The 23,636-nt window shown below is 38.2% G+C and overlaps 1 protein-coding gene across 1 annotated transcript; it reads right to left on the bottom strand.

The window, feature by feature from the left end:
- Positions 1 to 948: 948 nt before the first annotated feature.
- On the bottom strand, positions 949 to 19,481 carry LOC6046496 (senecionine N-oxygenase). The gene is made up of 3 exons (XM_038256353.1): positions 19,311 to 19,481; positions 1,860 to 2,430; positions 949 to 1,792 (listed from the first exon to the last, which is right to left on the bottom strand). Exons 1-3 carry the CDS (start codon positions 19,323 to 19,325, stop codon positions 1,089 to 1,091), a joined length of 1,290 nt encoding a protein of 429 aa, XP_038112281.1. The 5' UTR covers positions 19,326 to 19,481; the 3' UTR covers positions 949 to 1,088.
- Positions 19,482 to 23,636: the final 4,155 nt, after the last annotated feature.

Genomic DNA, 23,636 nt, shown 5'->3' with positions numbered 1-23,636 from the left:
TCAAAAATACAATTTAGGCTATAAACTTATCGGCAACAGCACCGCCTGGAATAAGCACGCAAATGTATGCCATTTACTGGCCAAAAAGATTTAGTGCACTTTTGATCATAATTTCTATTTTGCGAGACCATGCTGCTTAACTGCTTAACGAAAGTCGCCATGAATATCGTTTCACTTGCGCTAATGTTTTCAAAACGCTTAAGATATGAAATTGCTTCCAACTACCGACAACATGTTCTTTTGAACATTAGTTAGACACTCACTTGAAAAATAATCCCAAAACATGTAAATAATTAGCAATCGCCATAAAAAAAACAAACGCGCCAAGTCTTTTGACGTTTGACTTTTGACGACCCATTCCAATCGGAGGCTCAAGAAAATCAAGCGAGAAGCGAAGGCAAATAAAGAACAAAGGGTGGCCACCAACACCACCAGCAGCGCCTGTTAGAGTGAGCCAGTGATGCGTGGCCCACAGTATTCTCGTCTGATTAGAATACATTTGAGAAATATTTTTTTGAAATGCTTATAAAAGAAATAGAACAACTTTTAGTAAAAGTGAAAATAAACAAAAATGTTCACAAAAAGTTGCTCTACTCGTTGATGTACTTGGTTTTAGTAAATTTCAAGGGACACTCCAGATTATCAAGCATTATTCAAACACGACCGCTTATTAGGCTTAAAATGTGTATATTTCCCTATGATTTATTTATCATATTAGAGTTTTTGTGAAAACAAATACTTGTAAGTTTTAAATTACAGGCCTAATTTTAATTTTTTTACATAAAAGTAGGGGGGGGGGGTGTTCGAAGACACTAAATCGATCAGAATTCTCTTCTCAAGATACGAATTTTGAACGTTTTTATTGCACTTTTGTACGGACAGCTCACAAGTTTATCTCGATTTTTAAGAAGATTAGAGAGTTGATCAGCAACGGATTGAAGAAAAGCGTTTTTTTTTATCTTTTAGACGAAATGCACATGCATGCTTTATTAAAGATCCATTAAATATTAAATACATTAAACCTAGTAAAAAATAAACCAAATATTTATCTACATCATTAATTCTACCCACCCAATAACCCAACGCCCTCAATTCACCTTAACGTACGTCTCATCATCCACGATTCTAAACTTGTCATTCCGGAAGTTGACCAAATCCTCACTGAACCGGAACGCGCACAGCTTGTGCAGCTTCTTGATAACCGGCTTGATGGGATCCACCTCGGCCGTTCGGGCCAAATCATCGTAGTACTGGTCCTCCTGCGGTCCCATCATGTGCGCCTGTCGCTTCCTCAACCCACGACTCCAGCGTTCCTCCATCTCACTGTTCGTATCCTGTTCCATCTCCTCCTGTCCAGGCAATTGCTTAGCGCCGCTGAAGAACTTGATACAGAACCGGGCCTGCAGGTCCATCATCTGGGCGGCACACACGTAGTACGGCAGACCGATGAACGCCATCGTAGGGTAGCGAATGTTGATGCAATGTTTGTACAACTTCTGGACGTAGTTGTCCTCGACGATGATTCCGCAGTCGGAGCTCAAAAATGGGAAGGTGTACTTGTACCCGGTGCTGTAGCAGATGACGCTGAAGTCCTGGCTTGTTCCGTCCGCGTAGACAACGCCGGTTTCGGTCAAGCGGACCACGTCTGGCTTAAGGGTTACGTTCTCCGGGAAGACTGTCTTCGGGCTATCTTTCAAGTGGTGACTCAACGTGACTCGTTCGGCCTTCTTGGAGATCTCGTATGCGAGATCCATACCGGAAGGTCCTGCTCCTATCACTAGAACTGTTTCACCTAAAAGTCGAAAGTCGACGAATTAGTGTTCTCTTCTAAAAAGTACCCTTCAAAAGTTCAAACCTACCAACAAACGGCTCGTTCGTCCTAAACTGGTGGCTGTGCATTTGCTTTCCCTGGTACAAATCCGTTCCCGGATACTTTGGGAAGCTCGGCGTATGATAGTGCCCGTTGCACACCAGCACATAGTCATAGTAGTACGTCACCAGCTTGTCGTTCGGGCAGTCCCGAGCGATCACCTCCCAGCGCTTTTCATCCTTCGTAGGTTTAATCCGAATCACGTAATGGCTAAACTTGATGTTCTCCGTAATCCCGTAACTGTCGGCAAACAGCTGGAAAAACTTGAGCATATCTTCCGCCGGAATGTAGCTGCTGTCCTGCTCCGGGATCGGAAAGTCCGGATAGCCCATGATCTCCTTGGGCAGGTTCGTCTTCAAGCCCTTGTACATGCTCGAGTGGACGTCGATGCCGTACTCGTTCTTGTCCACCTGCTCGTTGAACACCCACGTACCGCCGAGCTGGTTGGCCATCTCGAAAACGGTGACCTCGCCGCCTGATTGGAGGGCATGGCGGGCGGCGCACAGTCCGGCCGTTCCCGCTCCGATGACGCAATAGGAGCGCTTTTTCGTCGCTGTTGTCTGTGGGAAAATGTAAAAACAGTTTCTTATCATGAAGCTATTGAAAATTGTATTTGAAGTTTTTTATTCGACTTTTGGGGACGAGCATTTGGATGAGATTCAGGGAGTGAAGATGATCAGTCCCAACTGAACACCAATTAAATGTTGAGATTGAAAGAAATCCAACATTTTCTTTCATGATAAGGCTTTCTGATGTTACTTTGAAGGCCTTCGGATAACACTAACCAAAAAAAAATTTGAGTTCATCTACACTTCCTGAATCTCATCTAATCTAATCCTTGAGCAGCCAGTCATGGGCATTTCGGAGAAAGCCCTAGATCAATATACTATACTGGCCAGACCTACTGCGATAAGTTTACCGCAGACAAGATTCGTTGAAGTGGATTGAGTTTAACTAAAGTTTGTTTCGTGATGCCATTATCTGAAATTGATGGCACTTTTTCGGCAGAATAGAAAAAAGAGGCTTGTTTATTTGAAATCTCATCTAAAAAAATATTTAGAAAACTAAATTTCAAACCTAATTAAAGTTACTATCAAAAATGTGCAAATCATCAATCACGATTTCTTAAATAAAAATTCGGTTTTTTTTAGTTTTGTACCGATTTGTGGTCCCAAAATTCTAAATTTCTAAAAAGATTTTAAAAAAATATTTTTTTTGGATGGTCACCTCGCGAAAAAACGATAAAAAAAAGTCGGGAAATGGATTCCACCAGGAGGAAACTGGGAAAATGTAATTTAGTTGAGTTAAGTTAAAATAGCCATTGTTTCAACATTCTAATGATAAAAGTGTTTTAAAATGCTTTATACACCTGTCCAGTTGTTTTGAAATCATTAGTTTCCAAAATATGTAAGTATTGACAAAAATGTTATTGTTTGAGGTTTTTTTTTGCGATGCTGTACATCGAAATTTCATAAAATTTTAAACATTTTTAAACGAGCCCAAACATGCTAAATATGATTATCAATGCAGAAAAATGCATTTTAGATTGTTTTCAGTTTATTGGACTTCTATTTTCATGAACATTTTAAAGTTCTTGAAAAATATTTTTTTTGCCCCCTGATTTTTCGGACCAAGTTTGAAGAAAGGGGCGACATAAACTTTGAAAAATATTTGCAACGGCCTAATAAATGTATGCATTGTGTAAGTATTTTGCTGTATTTTGATACTCAGGTCAGCTCAGGTCAGCTTTAAATAAATAATCATTTTTATTGACGTTTTACATTACATTCTTCCCGAAAAAAATCCTTTTGATCTCGGGGGAAAACCGAAATCTGGTGGCCACCCTGCTTTATTTGAGTTAAAATGAATAAATCGACGAAAACATTTCAAAAAGCACCATGTACAAACCGTGCGTTTTAATTCCAGATTCGAATTCCCGTTTTAATATAAAAGCAAAAGAAGATGTTCTAATGATAACAAACGATGAAAAACCTTGCTTTTATTGATACTTGGTCATCCAACACTATTTCCGTCATTATATTTAAGAAAAACAAACATAACTTCTTTTTAAATTACAATCGTCTATATCACCCTGCTATCATTGGAGGGTAAGCCAATAAACCAAATTTTCAGTTTTTGATTTTTGGTTGTTTTTTAATAACCCTGACTCAAGGCGGTTCCAAAAACACCCAAAAAACAAAAACTGGAAATTTGGTTTATTGGACCTTTTCAAAAAAAAACTCCAGAAATATACAGTAGTTGTTCGGTAACTGGGCTGCGAACGTAGCCCACACAGAAAAAAATACGTAAATTTACACAGCACGTAAATGCTGTTTCTTATGTAAACTCACTCAATGTAATGTTGAAATATGATGTAATGAGCAAAATGTAATGGAAATTACTCCGATGTAAATCTAAATCTAATGTAAATCATAAATCTAATGGAAACGTTGAGCATGGAAACTCAAATCTGATGAATTTCTACCCGCGTTCAGCTTCCTGTAAATTCCTATTTAATGTAAATCATATATCCAATGTATTTCTGCCAAACGTTGACTTCAAAACTACCCGAACTAAAAATAGTTATGTTTGGTTCTCTTTCTATCGCTCTCATACTTCGCTGGCTCACTGCCTGTACCTCGACCTGAACAAGTTGATGCTTTAGCCGCTCGATTATAAAATGCGAAGATGGCTCAGTCGGCAGCGGGTAGCAGCAGTAACACCGAACATCCTACCCGTCATCCGTTCGATTCCAGTCCAGCATTATTCCACTTGACCGTCGACGAGAAAGCGTCCCCTACCTGTGAAATAACTTTTTTAAATCAGAATTTCCTTTTGCTGCCCGCTTCAATCATTTTAAAATAGAACATAGGCCACACCCTTTTCCTACTGCAATCCAAGTCGAGCTTCTCATTCCCATTGGGCAATCAGAATTAGTTGATTTGAACTAATGTAAATTCCAAAACTAATGTAAATTCCAAAATTAATGTAAATTTTCAAAACTAATGTAAATTTCCAATGAATCTAATGTAAATTTCCAATGGACCTAATGGAAATATACATCATTTATCATGATACCTTTTGGTACATGATAAATAATGTAAATTTACAGAAATATTTTTTTCTGTGCAGTCACCGAATGTTGCTCGTTAACTGGGCTGAACAAAAAATAACGAGGGGACCAACGTTGCATAATATTTTCCAGATGTATTATAAAAATAAAAGTTACTCAAATTTATGTACAGTGCTTACTTTTCAAATTTCTTTAAGTGTAACTTGAAATTAAACAAAAGTTTGAAAAAAGTTTTTTTATTTGTTGAATATGATTTTTGCATCCATACACCCCTCGGTCATTTTGGTTTGTTTTGGTTTTTTGGCGTTTGTCTGCTTTTTAACTGGGCTACGGCCCAGTTACAACTACAACTACATGGCGTCCTTTTCATGATGCTTTTTTGACACAAGGTTCATGTAGTCTTTTATTTAACAGGTTGACAGGGATAATAAACAAACACTGCTGATGCCAGAGATTGTGTTTATGTTACTTTAGGCAGTTGCAAATATTTTTTGAAGTTTATGTCCCACGGCTCTAAAGGTATTGACGGAATTTTTATTTTCGCAAAAAAAAAATCGTGGAACTGTACATTGGTATTTCATGAAAATTTAAAATGTTTCAAAGAAGTTCAAACATGCTAAATATGATTATAAACGCGGGAAATGCATTTTAACTGGTTTTCAGTTGATTCAACTTTAAGTTTCATTAAAATTTTTAAGTTTTTCGAAAAAATAAACTTTGAAAAATATTTGCAACGGCCTTATTTAAAAAAAAAAAAAAACATTATTAAACAGACTTTACTGAAGTAACTTTTAATCATTTTTGGTGGAGAGGTAGCTTATTAGAAGTACTTTCAGAATATGCAATAAACCAGAAATGTAGCCGTCGAAATAAACGATAAACAGCAACAGACAGGTAGACAAACATTCCAATAGTTTTTTTAAAGGTCCTATAAGCTTTTGTGTTCTATATGTCTACACAGAAAAAAATATTTCTGTAAATTTACATTATTTATTGAGAAACTCGGGAACAGGGAAAAATATTCACTAAAACGAGGATACACGTTAATTGATATGGTCAAAAAAGTCGAGAACACCATCAAGGAATGTGCAGGCCTCTTGAAATCGGTTGGAAAAACTGCAAAATCGTTGAGAGTACCGAACCCAACTATACCAAGGATTAAAGCACTACCTAAAGTGCATAAACCAGGCAACGAGATGCGAGAAATCATTTCAGCAGTGGATGCCCCAACCAGTCGGATCGCAAAGTGGCTTGTCGAGGAATTCAAGAGTATGCCGAAACCCTTCCCGAGCCGATCGATCATCAGTTCGCAGGTGTTCACAAAGGGTGTACCCCATTTGGCATAATGGACATTTGGCATAACGGGTTTTTCATGTGGACGTTTGGCATAATGGACGTTTGGCATAATTGGTCCAATGCGTCGTGGACGTTTGGCATAATGGACATTTGGCATAATGGACGTTTGGCATAATTCGTTCAAAAAAAAAAACAGGGACGTTTGGCATAATGGACGTTTGGCATAACGAGTTTTTCATGTGGACGTTTGGCATAATTGGTAAAAAAAAACAGGGACGTTTGGCATAATGGACGTTTGGCATAACGGGTTTCTTATGTGGACGTTTGGCATAATGAGCCCGAGACAGTATGATTTTTTCCACCTTTGTTTGGGTTATTAATCATTAAAAAACAAAAGGGGACTATGGAATGGAAAGTAAAGAAAGGATATTTGTTCGGACGAAATGATAATTTATTTGAAAAAAAAAAAACGATTTTCAACGAAGTTATTTAGTTCATTTAACAATGTAACAATATTACAAATAAATTATACAAATACAATTGTACGATCAATGTTTCTGCCACTTGGAGCCAAGGTTTGCTGCAATCGCAGTGAGATAATCCGGCACTTTGTAGGTTTCGTAACGCTCAACATCCTTAAAAAATTGTTCGTCTGCGTCTTCGTGTCCTGTTTTCCTTTTCTTGTTGGTGCTCGCAAGGTGGGACTCAACGAAAACAGATGTTTGCAACTCTTCCTTTCTTAGTTCTTCAATCACTTTGAACACTCCGGGGTTAAGTCCAACCAGAGAATTCCAGCGTCTGTGAAATGCCTCGATCTGATTTGTGGTGCGTGGCACCCTTTGTTTCACGCTGTCATAGACGGACCATAGGGCAGGTGGAAATAACGGGTCTGACCGGAACACTTTTTTCTTCTTATTTACGCGTGTTACTTTGCCGAGTACGTAGAACTCCTCCACGTAGGCGAAGAATTCGTGTAAATTTTCCGGCGCCTCTTTTTTCAGCGTGGCAAAAGCTTCTGGAATCTCTTCCGATGGGAGAAATGCCAAAGCTTGCACCTTTTTGTAGATGTTGAAGTTATGCTGGTTTTGGTCGAACAAGTGTGACATTTTCTCCGATCGAATGTGGTCGAGCAAGTTTTTGCTAAAGTGGAAAAAACAGCAGTTGTGTTTGGACTCCGGGAACTCAAGTTTTGACGCGTTGATTATCGCCTTTTCGAAATCACTCAATATCACAGAAGGACTCAGATCGAGGTCAATCGCTTCTGCTGCTTCGATAATTTTCGCGAAAACCGACCGATAAAGAAGTTCCGTTTTTGACGTCATCAATGTGAAAATGGCTGGATACGCCGACTGGTGATCAGGCCCACAACTGGCCATTATCGTCATCAGCTGACGAAATAGTGTGGGTGCAGTTCGAAAAGTTCCGTCGATAACCCAATATTTCGCCGAATCAAGACGTCGTAGTCCTTCTTCCGTCCCGAAGATCAATGCACGATGGTCGCCAACCTTAACATCGCCGATCAGGAAGCATTTCCCCGTCAAATCCTTCCGTAAATGCTCCGGCACTTGTAGCTCAGTGATGCTTTCTGGTTCCCTTGGGCTTCCGGCGACGCGCTTTCGAACCCTGTGAATAATCTTCCTTTGTGCTCCGTAGGATAGATGCTGTTGGGCGAATTTTGCATCACCTTTCATGTCACAGGTGGCCAACCTAATCACGTTTGCAGGTCCTCCACTGTCCTCGATTGCTATTCGTTTCACGGCAGCTCTGTATTTTAACTCAGCAATGAAACCAGGGTTGAACTCGTGGCTATGAACGGCTGGCGAATCCACGCAATGGGTTCCGTCTGGTTTGAGCCTTGTTATGACGCGAGCAGAGCACTTCGCTGGCTCTTTAGCTACACCATGGCCCCTTTCTCTGCATTCCCAGTAGTGGGTCCCATCTTCCTGTTAATGAAGAACGGAAGGTTATGTTTTTCAATTTGAGGTTAGATAACTTTATCACATGGCCATCAATTTGAGGTTACTTCAAATATGTACATGGCCTTGAACTGATCATCAATTTGAGGTTAGGTCACTGTGCCTCGTGACAAGATCTTCAATTTGAGGTTAGGTCACTGTGCCTCGTGACAAGTAATTGAATACTTGAATTGACAATTTTAGTAATCTTAAGCATGAAAAGCCATGTTTTTTTTAAATGATTTTCTGCACATTTTCTTACCATTTTCCGGTTCAGATAATAAATGTATCCCCGTAAAGCCAGAACATCTTTATCTTTTGATGATTTCAGGATTTCTGGTTCACGTTTTTTTTTTGAGCTCCTCCTCAGAAAATCCTAAAAAATCTTCCTCGTCTTCTTCAGATTCCGCCATCCTTAAGTATTATTCGCACAAATAACCAAAATCGATGTTCGCAGTAGAACGCTTAGGAAACGAATGAAGGAAGTAGATCTGCGGTCAAGCAGTTTATCTTAAAATACCACACTAACACTTCCCGCTGGCACTCACCGTAAAGTGAAGAACTCAGCTGTTTTCTATTGTTTTGTTCGAATTCAATAGACTGAATTGTTGAAATGCCCTCTAGAATATGTCCAAGGTTATCGAAACTCTAGACTTTAGACCTTTTTTATGATAATTATTTCGTCGGCTGCAAAGTAATGAGATCCTTCCTTAACTAGGGTTATGTTGTTAGGCTATCTTTGTTTTAATATCAAGATATTTTAACTTGTGGTATGTAGTATTTAATACTCCATGTTAAAAATATATTACAATTTATTTTTTTAATTGCAGCTTAAACATGAAAAATCCATTAGAAATGCTAAGCCGCGTTTACAGGAATAATAATCCTAAGAACGAAGCCATTTATATTTTCCAAGATGTTTGCGGGCCAGTTTACACATGGCCATCTTTTGTTAAAAAGATAATAATTTCGAAAACGTTGAATTATCGTGAACGAGTAAAATTGACAACGTTTTTTTACGTAAATGGACTCAGAGAACCAATGGATTGGATGGAATTTATTGTGACTATTAAGGGATCTAGGTTTCATAGTTATAAGAGAGAAATATTTGATTTGTTCATGTATTACAATTTAGAATCGGTTCAGAGAAAATATTTCTCCTATTGTATGAGCCATGCAATGTACGAGTTTTTGGATGGAACACCAAGATTAAAAAAAACACCTCCAAAGAAGTGAGTTTTAAGTTTTAATTGTTGAATAAATCTTCTCATGTATATATGTATATTTTTCATATATATATTTTCTTGTAATGAAATCAAAAAGAATCGCTTACTTTAGGAGAAATAAAAATTGTAATAATAAAAAACATCGTATATTAATCATGAGACTTTTCCCTTCTTTATTAATATTTCACCAATATGATCTTTTCTTTAAATCTATTAAAGGTGATTTTTAAAAGTTTAAAGAAGGGAGGTTTCATAAACAAGCTTAAATGTCAACTATTTCAAGAAGGCCAAAATAAACATTTATTGAGAAATTTTCCCTTTTTCAAGATTCAACTTCATTCAAATTGAAATTTTCAAATTTCAAATTCATTTGAAATAAAAGAAGGAAAAATTGCATTAAAAAACATAGTTCTAGAGTTTTATTTGAATAGTTCCTGTAAACATAAGAATAACAATGCAATAGCTTATAGGACCTTTCAAAATAAAAACGCTAGACTTGTCAAAAAACTAAAAAAGGATAAAACTAACTTTTTTTGGAGATTGTACATTAGAAGGGAAAGGGAATTGTATAAAGGAAGGGAACATTTCTTGAAAAAGCTCAATTGTCAATTACTAAAAGTTGTACATAAAACTTCATTGCAATTTTAATAAAAGAAGGGACAATTGCATAAAAAATCTGAATCTTAAAATATTAAAAAGGCATGATAAACGCCTATTGGGAGATCTTCCCTTCTTAAGTGAATTTGAAATAAAAGATGGCAAATTTTCATGAAATAACTCAATTGTCAAATATTAAATAAAGAGCAACAACTGCGTTTTTTTTTTAGATTTTGCCCTTCTTTGAGTTGAATTTTAAATAAAAGAAGGGAAAATTTAATACACTCCTCGTCTCAGCCTCGAATACCAAATTTTCAAATTAAGAACATGCTTTTCATGGAGTAGGTATTAAGCAATGAATAAAACCAGAAATAAATACTATTCACAAGGAAACCTGATTCAACTAACTATGCCAAATGTCCATTCTAATAAACATCCCTAATGATTTTTAACGATTCACGCCAAACATCCATTCTGCCAAACGTCCCTGATGTTTTTTGAACGAATTATGCCAAACGTCCACAAAAAGAAACCCGTTATGCCAAACGTCCCTGATTTTTTTTGGACCAATTATGCCAAACGTCCATTATGCCAAACGTCCATTATGCCAAACGTCCACATGAAAAACTCGTTATGCCAAACGTCCATTATGCCAAACGTCCCTGTTTTTTTTTTTTTGAACGAATTATGCCAAACGTCCATTATGCCAAATGTCCATTATGCCAAACGTCCACGACGCATTGGACCAATTATGCCAAACGTCCATTATGCCAAACGTCCACATGAAAAACCCGTTATGCCAAATGTCCATTATGCCAAATGGGGTACACCCGTTCCCAAGCATACCAGTAAACAACGCAATAGGAACTCTACGGGATTGGCTGCAATCACAATACGAGGGAGAACCATGGAGACAAAAAAACGATCCAGTATATAACATTCGTCAAATTATGCATGGAACAGAGCTACTTCCAGTTCAGGGATTGCATCTACCAACAGAGGATGGGAGCATCGATGGGTAACCCACTGTCACCGTTCACGGAGCAAAAAGAGTTCCCAAAATCGTGAACAAGCGTTCATGAAAATGGGAACCTCGAACAAAGTGTTCAAATCCCATGGTACGATTTTAGAAAACGTACCATGAAATTTGAACACTTTGTTCGTGGTTCCCATTTTCATGATCGCTTGTTCACGATTTTGGGAACTCTTTTTTCTCCGTGTTCCTGAGCGATGTTTATATGGCTGCTTTGGAACACGAACTACAGACCAAAAACCTACTACCAGAACGTTGGTGGAGATACGTGGATGAGGTCTTCTGCATCATCAAAAGGGATTCACTAACAACGGTACTGGACACCATAAACAGTGCACGCAGAAGCATCAAGTTCACTTACGAAATGGAAGTCGAAGGAAAGTTACCTTTCTTAGACATCCTGATCCTAAGAGAACCAGGTTGCCCATCTTCGTTTTCTTTCGAGATCTACAGGAAGCCAACAAACACCAGAAGAACAATCCCAGCCACGTCAAACCATTCATTCCAACATAAGATGGCAGCATACCATTATTTTATACATAGGATGACAACTTTACCCCTCAGCGAAGCAGGAAAACAAAAAGAATTGGAGTACATTTTTGAAACAGCGGAAATCAACGGTTACAGCAGAACAACTATCCAAGCAATCATCGATAAGAAGGAAAGAAAACTCCACAGAACGTCACTCACAACCCTTGCACCACCAGTAGAGCCACTACGAAGAGCAGCAGTAGAATTCGACTACAGGATAACACGCCCATTACGACAAAAACTGGCTAAATTTGGCATCGATTTAGTGTTCAGTAGTAAAAACAGCCAGTTGGAATCCATCTTAGGTTCAACGAAAGACCCCATACCGACTTTAGGCAAACCCGGCATTTACGAGGTATCCTGCGGCCACTGTGATATGAGCTACATTGGACAAACTAAGAGATTGCTGCAAACCAGGTTGGGCGAACATATAGACACCGATGTCAGAATTGCCAAGGAGGAAATACGGAAAGGATTTGTCCCCATTTCAAGTCAGCAGTAGCCGAACACATTATCAAGGAGAAACATAACATCACAACTAGCGACGCGGTCATCTTAAGACACATCACGAACCCATCGAAGCTTGCTGTCGCCGAAAGTTTGGAAATCTTCAAGGCAGGCAACAAACGTTTACTCAACAAGGATTCAGGTAACGGCTCAACGTGGCTGTTTAAGCTGTTACCTATACAGGCACCAAAGAAGAACAAGGAGGTAGTACCTACAGTAACTACAAATACGGATACCCCAGCGATGAACCTTCAGTCGAGAACAGAACACTGATGAAGTCTGCAAGTAGTAGACGAAATACGTATCTGTCAAGATATTAAAAATATATAGCGGAATTAAAAGGAACAACTCGTCTCTTTGTATTCATAGTAATGCATTCTGCTAAAACGCTCAACCAAACCACAAAATGATGTATATTTCCATTAGGTCCATTGGAAATTTACATTAGATTCATTGGAAATTTACATTAGTTTTGAAAATTTACATTAGTTTTGGAATTTACATTAGTTCAAATCAACTAATTCTGATTGGCTCGACTTGGATTGCAGTAGGAAAAGGGTGTGGCCTATGTTCTATTTTAAAATGATTGAAGCGGGCAGCAAAAGGAAATTCGGATTTAAAAAAGTTGTTTCACAGGTAGGGGACGCTTTCTCGTCGACGGCCAAGTGGAATAACGCTGGACTGGAATCGAACGGACGACGGGTAGGATGTTCGGTGTTACTGCTGCTACCCGCTGCCGACTGAGCCATCTTCGCATTTTATATACGAGCGGCTAAAGCATCAACTTGTTCAGGTCGAGGCACAGGCAGTGAGCCAGCGAAGTATGAGAGCGATAGAAAGAGAACCAAACATAACTATTTTTAGTTCGGGTAGTTTTGAAGTCAACGTTTGGCAGAAATACATTGGATATATGATTTACATTAAATAGGAATTTACAGGAAGCCGAACGCGGGTAGAAATTCATCAGATTTAAGTTTCCATGCTCAACGTTTCCATTAGATTCATGATTTACATTAGATTCAGATTTACATCGGAGTAATTTCCATTACTTTTTGCTCATTACATCATATTTCAACATTACATTGAGTGAGTTTACATAAGAAACAGCAATTACGTGCGGTGTAAATTCACATATTTTTTCCTGTGTATTGGACCTTTAAAAAAACTCTAGATTTGTTCAGTTTTCGATTCAGAATCCATAAAAAAAGTTCGTTTTTCAAGCAGGATTATAGCCTTACATCCCTCAGTGAGGAAGACAAACATAACGTAGTGGGTAAAGAGTTACAGAAATAAATCCACATACAACACGGCACAGCTTGCAAATCCATGACAATCCTACTTCAAGGTTTCCCGATGCCCCCGTCTTATCACACACTGAACGCATCTTTCCTATCGGTATGGTATGTTCTCGAAGCGGGCAGAGTTCTCTTTACTTTGAGCATCATCCCTTTGGGACCATCCATAAACCACGTGGACACTTTAGGGGGGGGGGGGTATGGCGATTGTCCACGCTCCATACAAAAATGATTTTTATTGTATGGACAATTGTCCACGAGAGGGGGGGGGTTCGAGATTACCAAAAAAGTGTCCACGTGGTTTGTGGATGGTCCCTTTATGTACAACAGACAAACAGACGTAAATATTTGTGCCACATCTGAAATTTTCCGCAAAACAACTGATTATGTGTTCCAACAACAACAAAAATAAACAATTTGAAAAAAAGCAAATATAGAAGTTCCAAAAGTGCAGTTCCTTATAAAATACCTAATTGTAACTCAAATGGCCTATCTTGTCTCCGTAATTAATTCAAACGACTTAACATTTTCCTGAATGAATCCGAAACAAAAGAAACACGGCTCACCGCTCAGTTCATCACTGAATGATTGATAGCAGTTCGCCGCGCTATCTCAGCACGCGAATCCCTTTTTGTTGTACGACGTTCATTCTACATACGCCTTGTTTGTAAACACACAGCCGCGGCTCGCGTTTATGCCCTTTTCCGCGTCGTCGTCGTCCCGGTGACGTCACAATGCATCTCAAGACACTGACTGATTCAACGCTCTGGCGGTGTAGCCATGCAAAATGATAATCGGATTTTTTTTTTTTCGTTTTGAAAATTTACGAGCGAGCTAAAATAAGCTTCGTCATGATCAAGAGCAAGACCCGGGGCCCGCGATCGCCGGCAGCTCCGGGATCCTCTTTCTATGTTACTATGCCAGCTGATAATGAGTAAACACCTAAAAACGTGGTTCCAGTTTGCTTTCGACTGATTAATTTATCTAGGAGTAAGCTTTCGTAAGATCGTTTTAAGTTTTTTACCAAATTTTCCAAGAAAAGTTTGAAAATAAGCAGAATTCTATACTGATCGAAAATTGCAGGAAAATGTAATTTGAGATAAAATCTGCATGAAAATTAACTCAAGAATTCAAGAATCCGGAATCATCCAGCCTCCAATACGCAGATTGAACAGCATGCAATACAAGAAGCCCCATTTCTGGGGTGATAAGAGTGCGTGTTTCTTGACCCTGGGGCTTGTACATTGTTGCACTCGTCTCGGCCGTGTGACGTGTTTGATACACTTTTGACACTCGCCGGTCATAACAATTAATTAGCTGAAAGTAGTTGTTTTGTTTTCCACGACCAGAAATAGAACGCTCTGTTGCTAATCAAGAAGAAAAAGCACGTGTTGCGTAATAAGCGCACAGGAAAGGTGATGAGATTTGATGAGTCTAGACTGGATCGTTGAAAGGTAATTCACGTTTACTTGAAACTTTTGAAATTTTTTTAAAGGAAATTCAATTTTAAAATTTTAATAACACTCACTTGAGTGAAATGTTTCACATTTTAAGCACACACATTTTATTTTATTTTAGGGGACAATATTTGGGTGTTCCAGGCTTTGGTTAATGTGCACCGTTAAGTTGTTTTTGGCATAAACTATAGCCAAATTTATAATGAAATTTAAAAAATAGACTCCAATTAAATTTGATATGAAAGTTTTGACAATTTTTGCGCTAAATTATGTTCAAATAATTGATAAAACAAGATTTAAAAAATCAGACGTACTTAAAAAGACATCATTAAGCAAGCTGAAAAATGTTCAAATTAAGCATGTAGAGTTATTCATGCCCATCTTCATCACACTAAATCTTTCGACCTATTCTAATCACTTTTGCAATTTTCCACTATTTAAACAACATTCAGATACTTTGACAATGGAGAGTTGATTGCTCACTTATGTTTGAGCTATCTATTATTTTGAAGTCAAAAACACTTTATGAAATCGGTAATTCATGACCAAAATGCTGATAGGCCGATAATAGAAATAGGCCGAGACAACGTATATTTTCCCTAGTTGAATTCCTAGCTCAGAATAATAAGAAAGAAAAATTAATAGAAAAAATAGCAATGACCTCTTGAAAAACCAAAATAATGAGGGCCATATATAAAATCGAGGTAATTTATTTTTGTTATTTTACATTTAGAAAAAATATTTTAAATTTAACTATTTTTTTCATTATTTTCCGGCATTCTGAAAATTTCAGAAAACTGAAACAAACTGTATTTGGAATCAGTTGAGGGCTAGAAAATTTAAAAATATAATATTAGATATTTTGTTCATCAGAGATTTTTTTTATATTCTGAAAATGTGTTCAAAATTTAGTAACTCCGACCAATAACTCAATAACTCGGATCTGCAAATTGTTAGCGAATCCATCGGCATCGACAGAAACAATATTTTCAGTTTATCACCTTGCGGCAGCCAGCCTACTGCGTCAGTCAAGGAGGTATTACACTATGACAAACAAACAAATTCGCCATTGACAGTTTGCCAAACTCGCTAACTTGTTTGCGGCAAACTCGCAAACAAAGCAACATAGAGTTATCTACGTGCGCATGTATTGTGTGTACGTACACCAAAAAAGTGTGTTTAAAATTTGTACCAGCCAGCAAAACAAATGACGTGTTAGTGTGTGTGAGATCGGGCTTAGATAGCTCTATCGAGAAATTAAAAATGCAACAAGGAGTTAAACTTTCTGTGCAGTTGCTGTGAAGCATAACATGGCTTTTCAAAAAGTTTAACTCCATGTTACCGGCTCACATCACTCTTTTTAGTTTCTCGATAGAGTTATCTAAGCCCGATCTCACGCACACTAGCAAGCCATTTGTTTTGCCGGAAGTTACAAAATTTAACCTCAATTTTTTTCGTGTACGTACACGCAATACATGCGCACGTAGATAACTCTATGTATTCAGGCTGACGTTTATGCAAACACATACAGGTAAAGTCACGAACTCGAGATTCAGTGACTGGAGTTGCAAAATGTCTGTCAGTAACATCATGATTCGAAATCCGGACACTTAGTAGCATATCATTTTTGTTATAGCTGGCAATAAATCGTGTAATAAGTTGGAAATGTACAAATATCATCAGGATGTAGTATAAATATTCATCATCAGAATTTTAAAATTACTTGTTGTGCTTCGAGTCCCGGACATTGATAAAAGCTGATCCGAAATCCGGACACTTTTGCTTCGAATTCCAGACACTCGATTTAGCTTATGAATCGCACAAATTTGGACTGAAAAGTTAGTGAATGGCATTCTTTAGATCTCAAATTAGCTGTTAACATCAAAACAATCGATATTGTATATAAAAATTTGCTAGATTTTAAGAAAAATCAAAACCATAAATTTCTGCTTTGCCTTCCCGGTGCTGCCGACGACTATGAAATATTTCTGTGAAATGTTTCACATTTTTGATAATATAATAATTTTATTTTATTTAATTGTATTGGCATTAACTTCAGCGCTCAAACAAACTTTAAATGAAAGTTGATGTTAAAATTCATCAAACAGCACAGTTTTGACATTCATAATACGAACTTATTTTTTGATGATTTGATTTGATGTGATAATCAACAGGGCCACAAGGATGACCTATGTAGCGGTTGCCTAGAATTACAGTGGCTCAGACTTAAAGGGAGCATCTTCAAATTACTGCCGTATGAAGGGCCAAAAGGGGGTGGTTGGACGCGAACAAGCAAAATCACTCACGGTGTCCTCAGGGGAAGAGAATCTCCTTCCGACAGTAACCTCCAATAACTCCGAAAAAAGTCTGACAAAGCTGAAAAACAGGGCTCGCACCCTGCTGGGGGCCTAAAAGGGCGCGGCAGACAGCTAGAGACTGACAGGGGTCAATAGATATAGTAATTAGACAATCCTTAAGAATTGTACAATTAATACGCTATTTTCCCCTTGTGACGTAGTTCTGGTTTCCACTATCTACATCCAATCTCCGCCATTACAGCATACCGTCCACTGCCCTGATGCTCCCTCCCCGATCCCCGGCTTTGATTCTAACTACTAATTAAAAGGAAAAAAAACATAGATGAGAACAGGTCAATGCGGATGGAGAGCAAATCGAGCTCAGTATCCCCTCACAAGGACTGGTAGTAAGTGTTAAAAAAGAGTGAAAAATATGAAGAAAGATAAGAAGAAAAATGAAAAGATAGTATGTCAATGCGGATGGATCGATGATTCCCTCACAAGGACATTAAAGAAACAGATGGTAGAAAGAGCAATAGAAGAACATAAAATCAGGAATAAGAACGGATGGAGAGCAAAGTGGACTCTCTCATTACAAAGACATCAGTACAGATATGGAATTAAAATGGATTGATCTCACCAAATTCCTTGATGGTGGCTTGCGTTTCTTCTAGAACCAGTCCCTCCGCATGACCCGAAATCATCATTATGATTTTCGCTACAAAGTTCTTCCTCGGCTAAATTCCGGCAATGACCACTTCCTCCGCAATCGAAAAATTCAGCGCTCCTTCAGTTAAACCTCCCAGTGCGCTTTTGTCCCGTTGCAAACAGGATCCAACTCCATGGTCGAGCAATGAAAGCTTGAGGTAAATGTTCATCAGATGATTCTTTAAATCTGGTCCATCCATTAGGTTTCGTCACTCGTAACTTCAGTCTTCCGGTTATACTCCAAAAATGACCAAATTTCATTTTCAACACAACCAATCCAACGCGATTTCATATCTACGTCCAGATTCTTTTAAAACAGATCCATTTCAGGTACGTCACCAAACATTTTAGAAACTTTTTTTTTTAAATTACGAAAATCTAGAAAAAATATGACGGAGCAAAGATTTTTCGCGACCGCACGCACCGATTACTCTGATCTCATCCAACATTCATAATACGAACTTATATCCAAATAATTGATAAAACAAATGAAGTGTCCGGGTTTCGAAGCGTCCGGGAATTCAAATCATAACATTATCGGTCGAATTCAAGTCATGAACCTGGACACTTTCAGCTTTGACTCTGACAAATAATTTAACCTTACACTTTTTTTTAACAAAAAAGCAATAGTAACAGTAACAAGTTCAGACAAAAAACATGTTTTGAAACTTATGGATATTTTTTTAAGGAAGCAATTAAATATCATTTAAAAATTGCAACGATTTTGTTTACATCTAGATTTCTTTTTATAAACAACAATTCGCCTATGATGCTGTAGCAAACTTAATGATAATTCACACAACTGTAACTGATCTTCTCATTTCAAGCATATTCAACAAACAAACTTAATTCAAAGAAAAACTAGGCCTTATGGCTTTGTATCTTAAAGTTCCAACAAACTCATGCAGATAGTCTCAAAAACCAAAAATTGTTGGGGCCGAAAAATGCCCCATTTAAAAAATGCAAAAATAACGTTAGGCTTCATCCATAACGTACGTCACGCTAAAAAAAGCCAAAATGTCTGAACTTGTTGCTAAGAAAACATCAAGCCTCTATTTGTTTTTCAAAAACCCCATCACGCGATTATCACTGGATCATTTGTTTTTTTTCTCTATCACTAACGTAATACCATTCAAACAACATCCACATATTGTTTGTCTAGCAAGAGTGTTTTTCCTGGGGGGTAACTTTCTGCTCAACTCATCACAATATTTATGTTCACTTTGCAGATTCAATCACGACCCGAGCCCCTCTTCCACGTGACCAAAACAAGTTTGGCGGAGAAATTTCTCGGCCCTGGAGAAAACCCTAGAATTTCCAACGTGCAACGTCGAATGAGTATTTCATCACATCCAAGAGATACCTCTCCGCCGCATGATGCAATTAATTACAGAAACTGGATCACACACTTGTAATGACTTTTTGAGCTAACTAGCAAACCATCATAATTATGCAAATAACGTACCGTTTCGTTCACCATGATTCTCGGTTCTGTGATTTATTGGTGTTTAAGTGGAAATTAGTTTAATTAGCTTCAAACGCCAATAACTACTTTGTATGCAGGTTTAAACTCCACTTCTTTTTTTTTTGTTAATCGTTAGACCTCTCCGTTCAATCGCACTGTCAGCGCAAGACTACCGGTCCGGTGGGTCAGTTGGTCCTTATTTATGAAGTTCATAGGATGCCGGGGCGATCACTGCCGATCGCGGTACGGCGGTTGCAGCGTTTGTTTTTTTTTTTTTTTCAAACCCATCGATTAACTCGAGCTGGGCAAACCTCTCTGCTGCTGTACAAAATAGTCGCTGATAGTGGGTTGGATTCGCAAACGAGAGAGAGTATTTCGCGCCAGACTATACGCGCGAGAAGTGACGACCATGCACTTTGGACGTGGTCAGCATCTCAACCCAGTAAAGCCTACGGGGTTGAACCCCAAAATTGCAATTAACCCAGAAACGCAATCGCAAAAATGAATAGTGGTCACGGTGAGGAATCTACGCCGTACTCTCAGATTAATGGCGAACCCTTCGCCGAGGTTCTTCCGCGCAGGAAATCCGCGGCGAAAACAAGCTTATGAATCAGTCGCTGACGAGCCCCCCCCCGTCCGGCATGACGGGAATTCCAGACAAAAACAGCAGCGCGCACACTACCAAAAACACGTGCTCGGCGCACCCCAATACTACCACGCTAGCGCGAGCATGTGAGATTTGCGATTACAACTTGCTCACGCTTATCAGAGGTGCTAACCGCACGTTTGCCAACACGGATGAGCTATACATTTAAATGCAACTTTGTATTGGGCACTTTATGTTTATTGAGTAAGTGCTGACAAAAGTTATAGGTTGTTTAAAGTTGAAAAAGATTAAGTTTAAATTAAAATACTTTCAAAAATCAAAGCACACTAAGAAGGCTGCCTCGATCAGAGGACGCCACATGGCAATCAGCCACCACGTGGTAGGAGGGCATCATCATTTTTTTTGCTTTTAAAGTGGTTTTGTTATTTCTAGGACACTTTATTCAACCAGATATTTGATCAAAAACACCTTAACAACGCTAAATGTAATTTTGAAGTCGATTTTGGAGTTATTTTCCTGCCACGTGGTGGCTGATTGCTATGTGGCGTCCTCTGATCGAGGCAGCCTTCTTAGTGTGCTTTGATTTTTCCCTATACATTAAGCTGAGACCATGAGAATTTCTGCGACGCCGGAATGAATCCGGTTCAAGGCAAGACCAGTGGCCTCGGATCGTCTTGCACCCTTCGGAGGAATTGTTGCCCAGACCATCCCCTAGGACCCCATGGTATGCAAAAGTCGTCATTTGTGAACGGCTGCCTTGTACAGAGCAATTTACCTAAATGCTCCAGTTTTACGGGTTAATTCCCATTTAAACTTGTTCCTGCTCAAGGCAAGCCAGTTTCCAACCAAATGGGCTGAAATTTTGGCCTGAGCCTCCATTTGGAGTACTCTTTCGGACAATCTCATATAATTTTTGATTTGAGCAACTTTAATTTTTTTGACCCTGGCTAGTACTTATTGTCAAAATTCTTCAACGCTGAGCTTTACTTAACATTTTTATAAAAAAAAAACTAGAGTAAAATCATATCAGCCCATTTCAAATATTTCATTCCATTTATAATCAATTCCAACGAAGTATCACTAAACGCACCCCGCAGCTAGTGAGTCGTTCCGAGGCGGGGGGATGGCAACCCTATTCCGACCAAAGCAAACTGACAACAGTCGACATTAGCACGGTTGTCAAATGAGAGCCCACAACAAAAGCACTAGCTGTCAAATGGTAGCCCATAACAAACCATTGTTTGGGTTTTTGATTTTCAATTTTCCCGCAATTCAAACGATAAATACCTGAAAAAACACGTGAATTGTGTTGCTGATGGCAAATTCTATCATATCCTTGGAGATTCCATCCCAATATTGGCTGAAAATTCATATCGAAAAAGTGATTTTTCTGTTTACCTTTTTTTGCTTTTTTTCTTTTGGTCGATCAAACAGTGCGCCCGTACACTGTGAATCGGCATTACACATTTTTCAGTTTGGTTTTACACATTTGCATGGGACTTTTGAGTTTAACCAGGATAACACACTTCGTGTTACCAAAATAATATGAATAATAAAGATTCTGAGTGTTTGTTTTCTGAACTTCCAAGATGGCGGCTTCTTCGCTACCCCCTGTTCCGAGGTGAGTGCATTTCGGGGGGATGGCAACCCTATTCCGACCAAAGCAAACTGACAACAGTCGACATTAGCACGGTTGTCAAATGAGAGCCCACAACAAAAGCACTAGCTGTCAAATGGTAGCCCATAACAAACCATTGTTTGGGTTTTTGATTTTCAATTTTCCCGCAATTCAAACGATAAATACCTGAAAAAACACGTGAATTGTGTTGCTGATGGCAAATTCTATCATATCCTTGGAGATTCCATCCCAATATTGGCTGAAAATTCATATCGAAAAAAGTGATTTTTCTGTTTACCTTTTTTTGCTTTTTTTCTTTTGGTCGATCAAACAGTGCGCCCGTACACTGTGAATCGGCATTACACATTTTTCAGTTTGGTTTTACACATTTGCATGGGACTTTTGAGTTTAACCAGGATAACACACTTCGTGTTACCAAAATAATATGAATAATAAAGATTCTGAGTGTTTGTTTTCTGAACTTCCAAGATGGCGGCTTCTTCGCTACCCCCTGGTGCATTTTCATCGTAAAACGTCAGCGTCGTCTCGTCGGTGCGTCGCTTTGACAGTTTCTGTATGCACTTTTCCACCCACACGCGCACGCCCCTCTCACTTCTCACCGATGAGGAAATTGAGTTCCAGCTCGTTTTCGTTGTCTCACGTTACAAATGGTACAGTTACAACTTGTAACGTCATGATTAGAAATCCGGACACTTAGTATACCATATTATTTTTATTATAGCTGGCAAAAAATCATGTAATAAGTTGGAATTGTAGAAACATCATCAGAATTTAGTATAAACAGTTAGTTTTAAGAGAATGCATGCAAAATATGTCTTTTCTAACAATTTTTCATCAGAATTTGAAAATTAAAATGACTTGTTGTGCTTCGAATCCCGGACACTGTTAAAAGCTGATTCGAAATCCGGAAACTCGATTTTGCTTATGAATCGCACAAATTTGGACTGAAATGTTAGTGAATGGCATTCTTTAGGTATCAAATAAGCTGTTAACATCAAAACAATCGATAGTTTATATAAAAAATGGCTAGAATTTGAAAAATCAAAAACATAAATTTCTGCTTTGCCTTCCCGGTGCTTCGGACGCCTATGAAATATTTCCGTTGAAATGTTTCGCATTTTTTGATGAACTTATAATTTTATTTTATTTAATTGTTTTGGCATTAACTACAGCGCTCAAACAAACTTTAAATGGACGTTGATGTAAGAATTCATCAAATAACACAGTTTTGACATTCATAATGCAAACTTATATCCAAATAATTGATAAAACAAGTTGAAGCGTCCGGGAATTCGAATCATAACGTTATCATGCCGTTCCCACTCTAACTTTGGGGGAGCGGGCGATTATCGGGCATCGCCAGTGCCAGTTAAGATTCTTAAGCCAAGATACACACCTTAAAAATGTTGATGTTTGTTTTGCACACGCACACCAATCATTCGTGCTCGCCAATAGAATACATACTTAATTTGGCATTACAGCCTAATATTCAGTTCTATATAAGTATTCAGAATAGTGCTAAAAACATCACTTTTCTCTAAAATATAATCCTGAATTACTAAGTTTAAAAAACTGTTTTTTGAGGGTTGGCTCTGATTCGATTGGCAAAGTGGTTAAGACTGGCTTGCCCAACAGCATTCTAGAAGGTAAAAAAAGTTCCAAAAATATTCTTGGGAAGTTAGATTTTATTAGACAGCCTAATCGTAAACCGCTCTAATTTACCAGCATTGGCGGCACCAAGGGAAGAGAAAATTGAAAGAAAATTGTTCTGGATTTGGCCAGGGGTTCATCCACAAATATCGTTATTTACTATTTTCCCAATACTGCATAAAATCAGCAGAAACGTTCCCGTAGTTGAAAATTAAAGTCAAAATAGATGGTACGATTCTTTGAAGGCTGTATCTCAGAAACTAACTGTACAGTTTTCAAAGTCTCATAGAGAAAATTGTTGAAAATTTATTTAACTTTGAAAAATGTTTTATCGGAGGTGCTTCTCTTTCAAAAAGTATTTTTTTAAACGTTAAAAAAGTCAATCGATATTATACACTCAAGAGCAGTGTTGCAAATGAGTGACAGAAAA

Source organism: Culex quinquefasciatus, chromosome 2, assembly GCF_015732765.1.
Source record: "Culex quinquefasciatus strain JHB chromosome 2, VPISU_Cqui_1.0_pri_paternal, whole genome shotgun sequence".
NCBI lineage: Eukaryota > Metazoa > Arthropoda > Insecta > Diptera > Culicidae > Culex > Culex quinquefasciatus.
The sequence above is the reverse complement of the archived record's forward strand: the minus strand, read 5'-3'. Positions and strand labels throughout refer to the sequence as shown.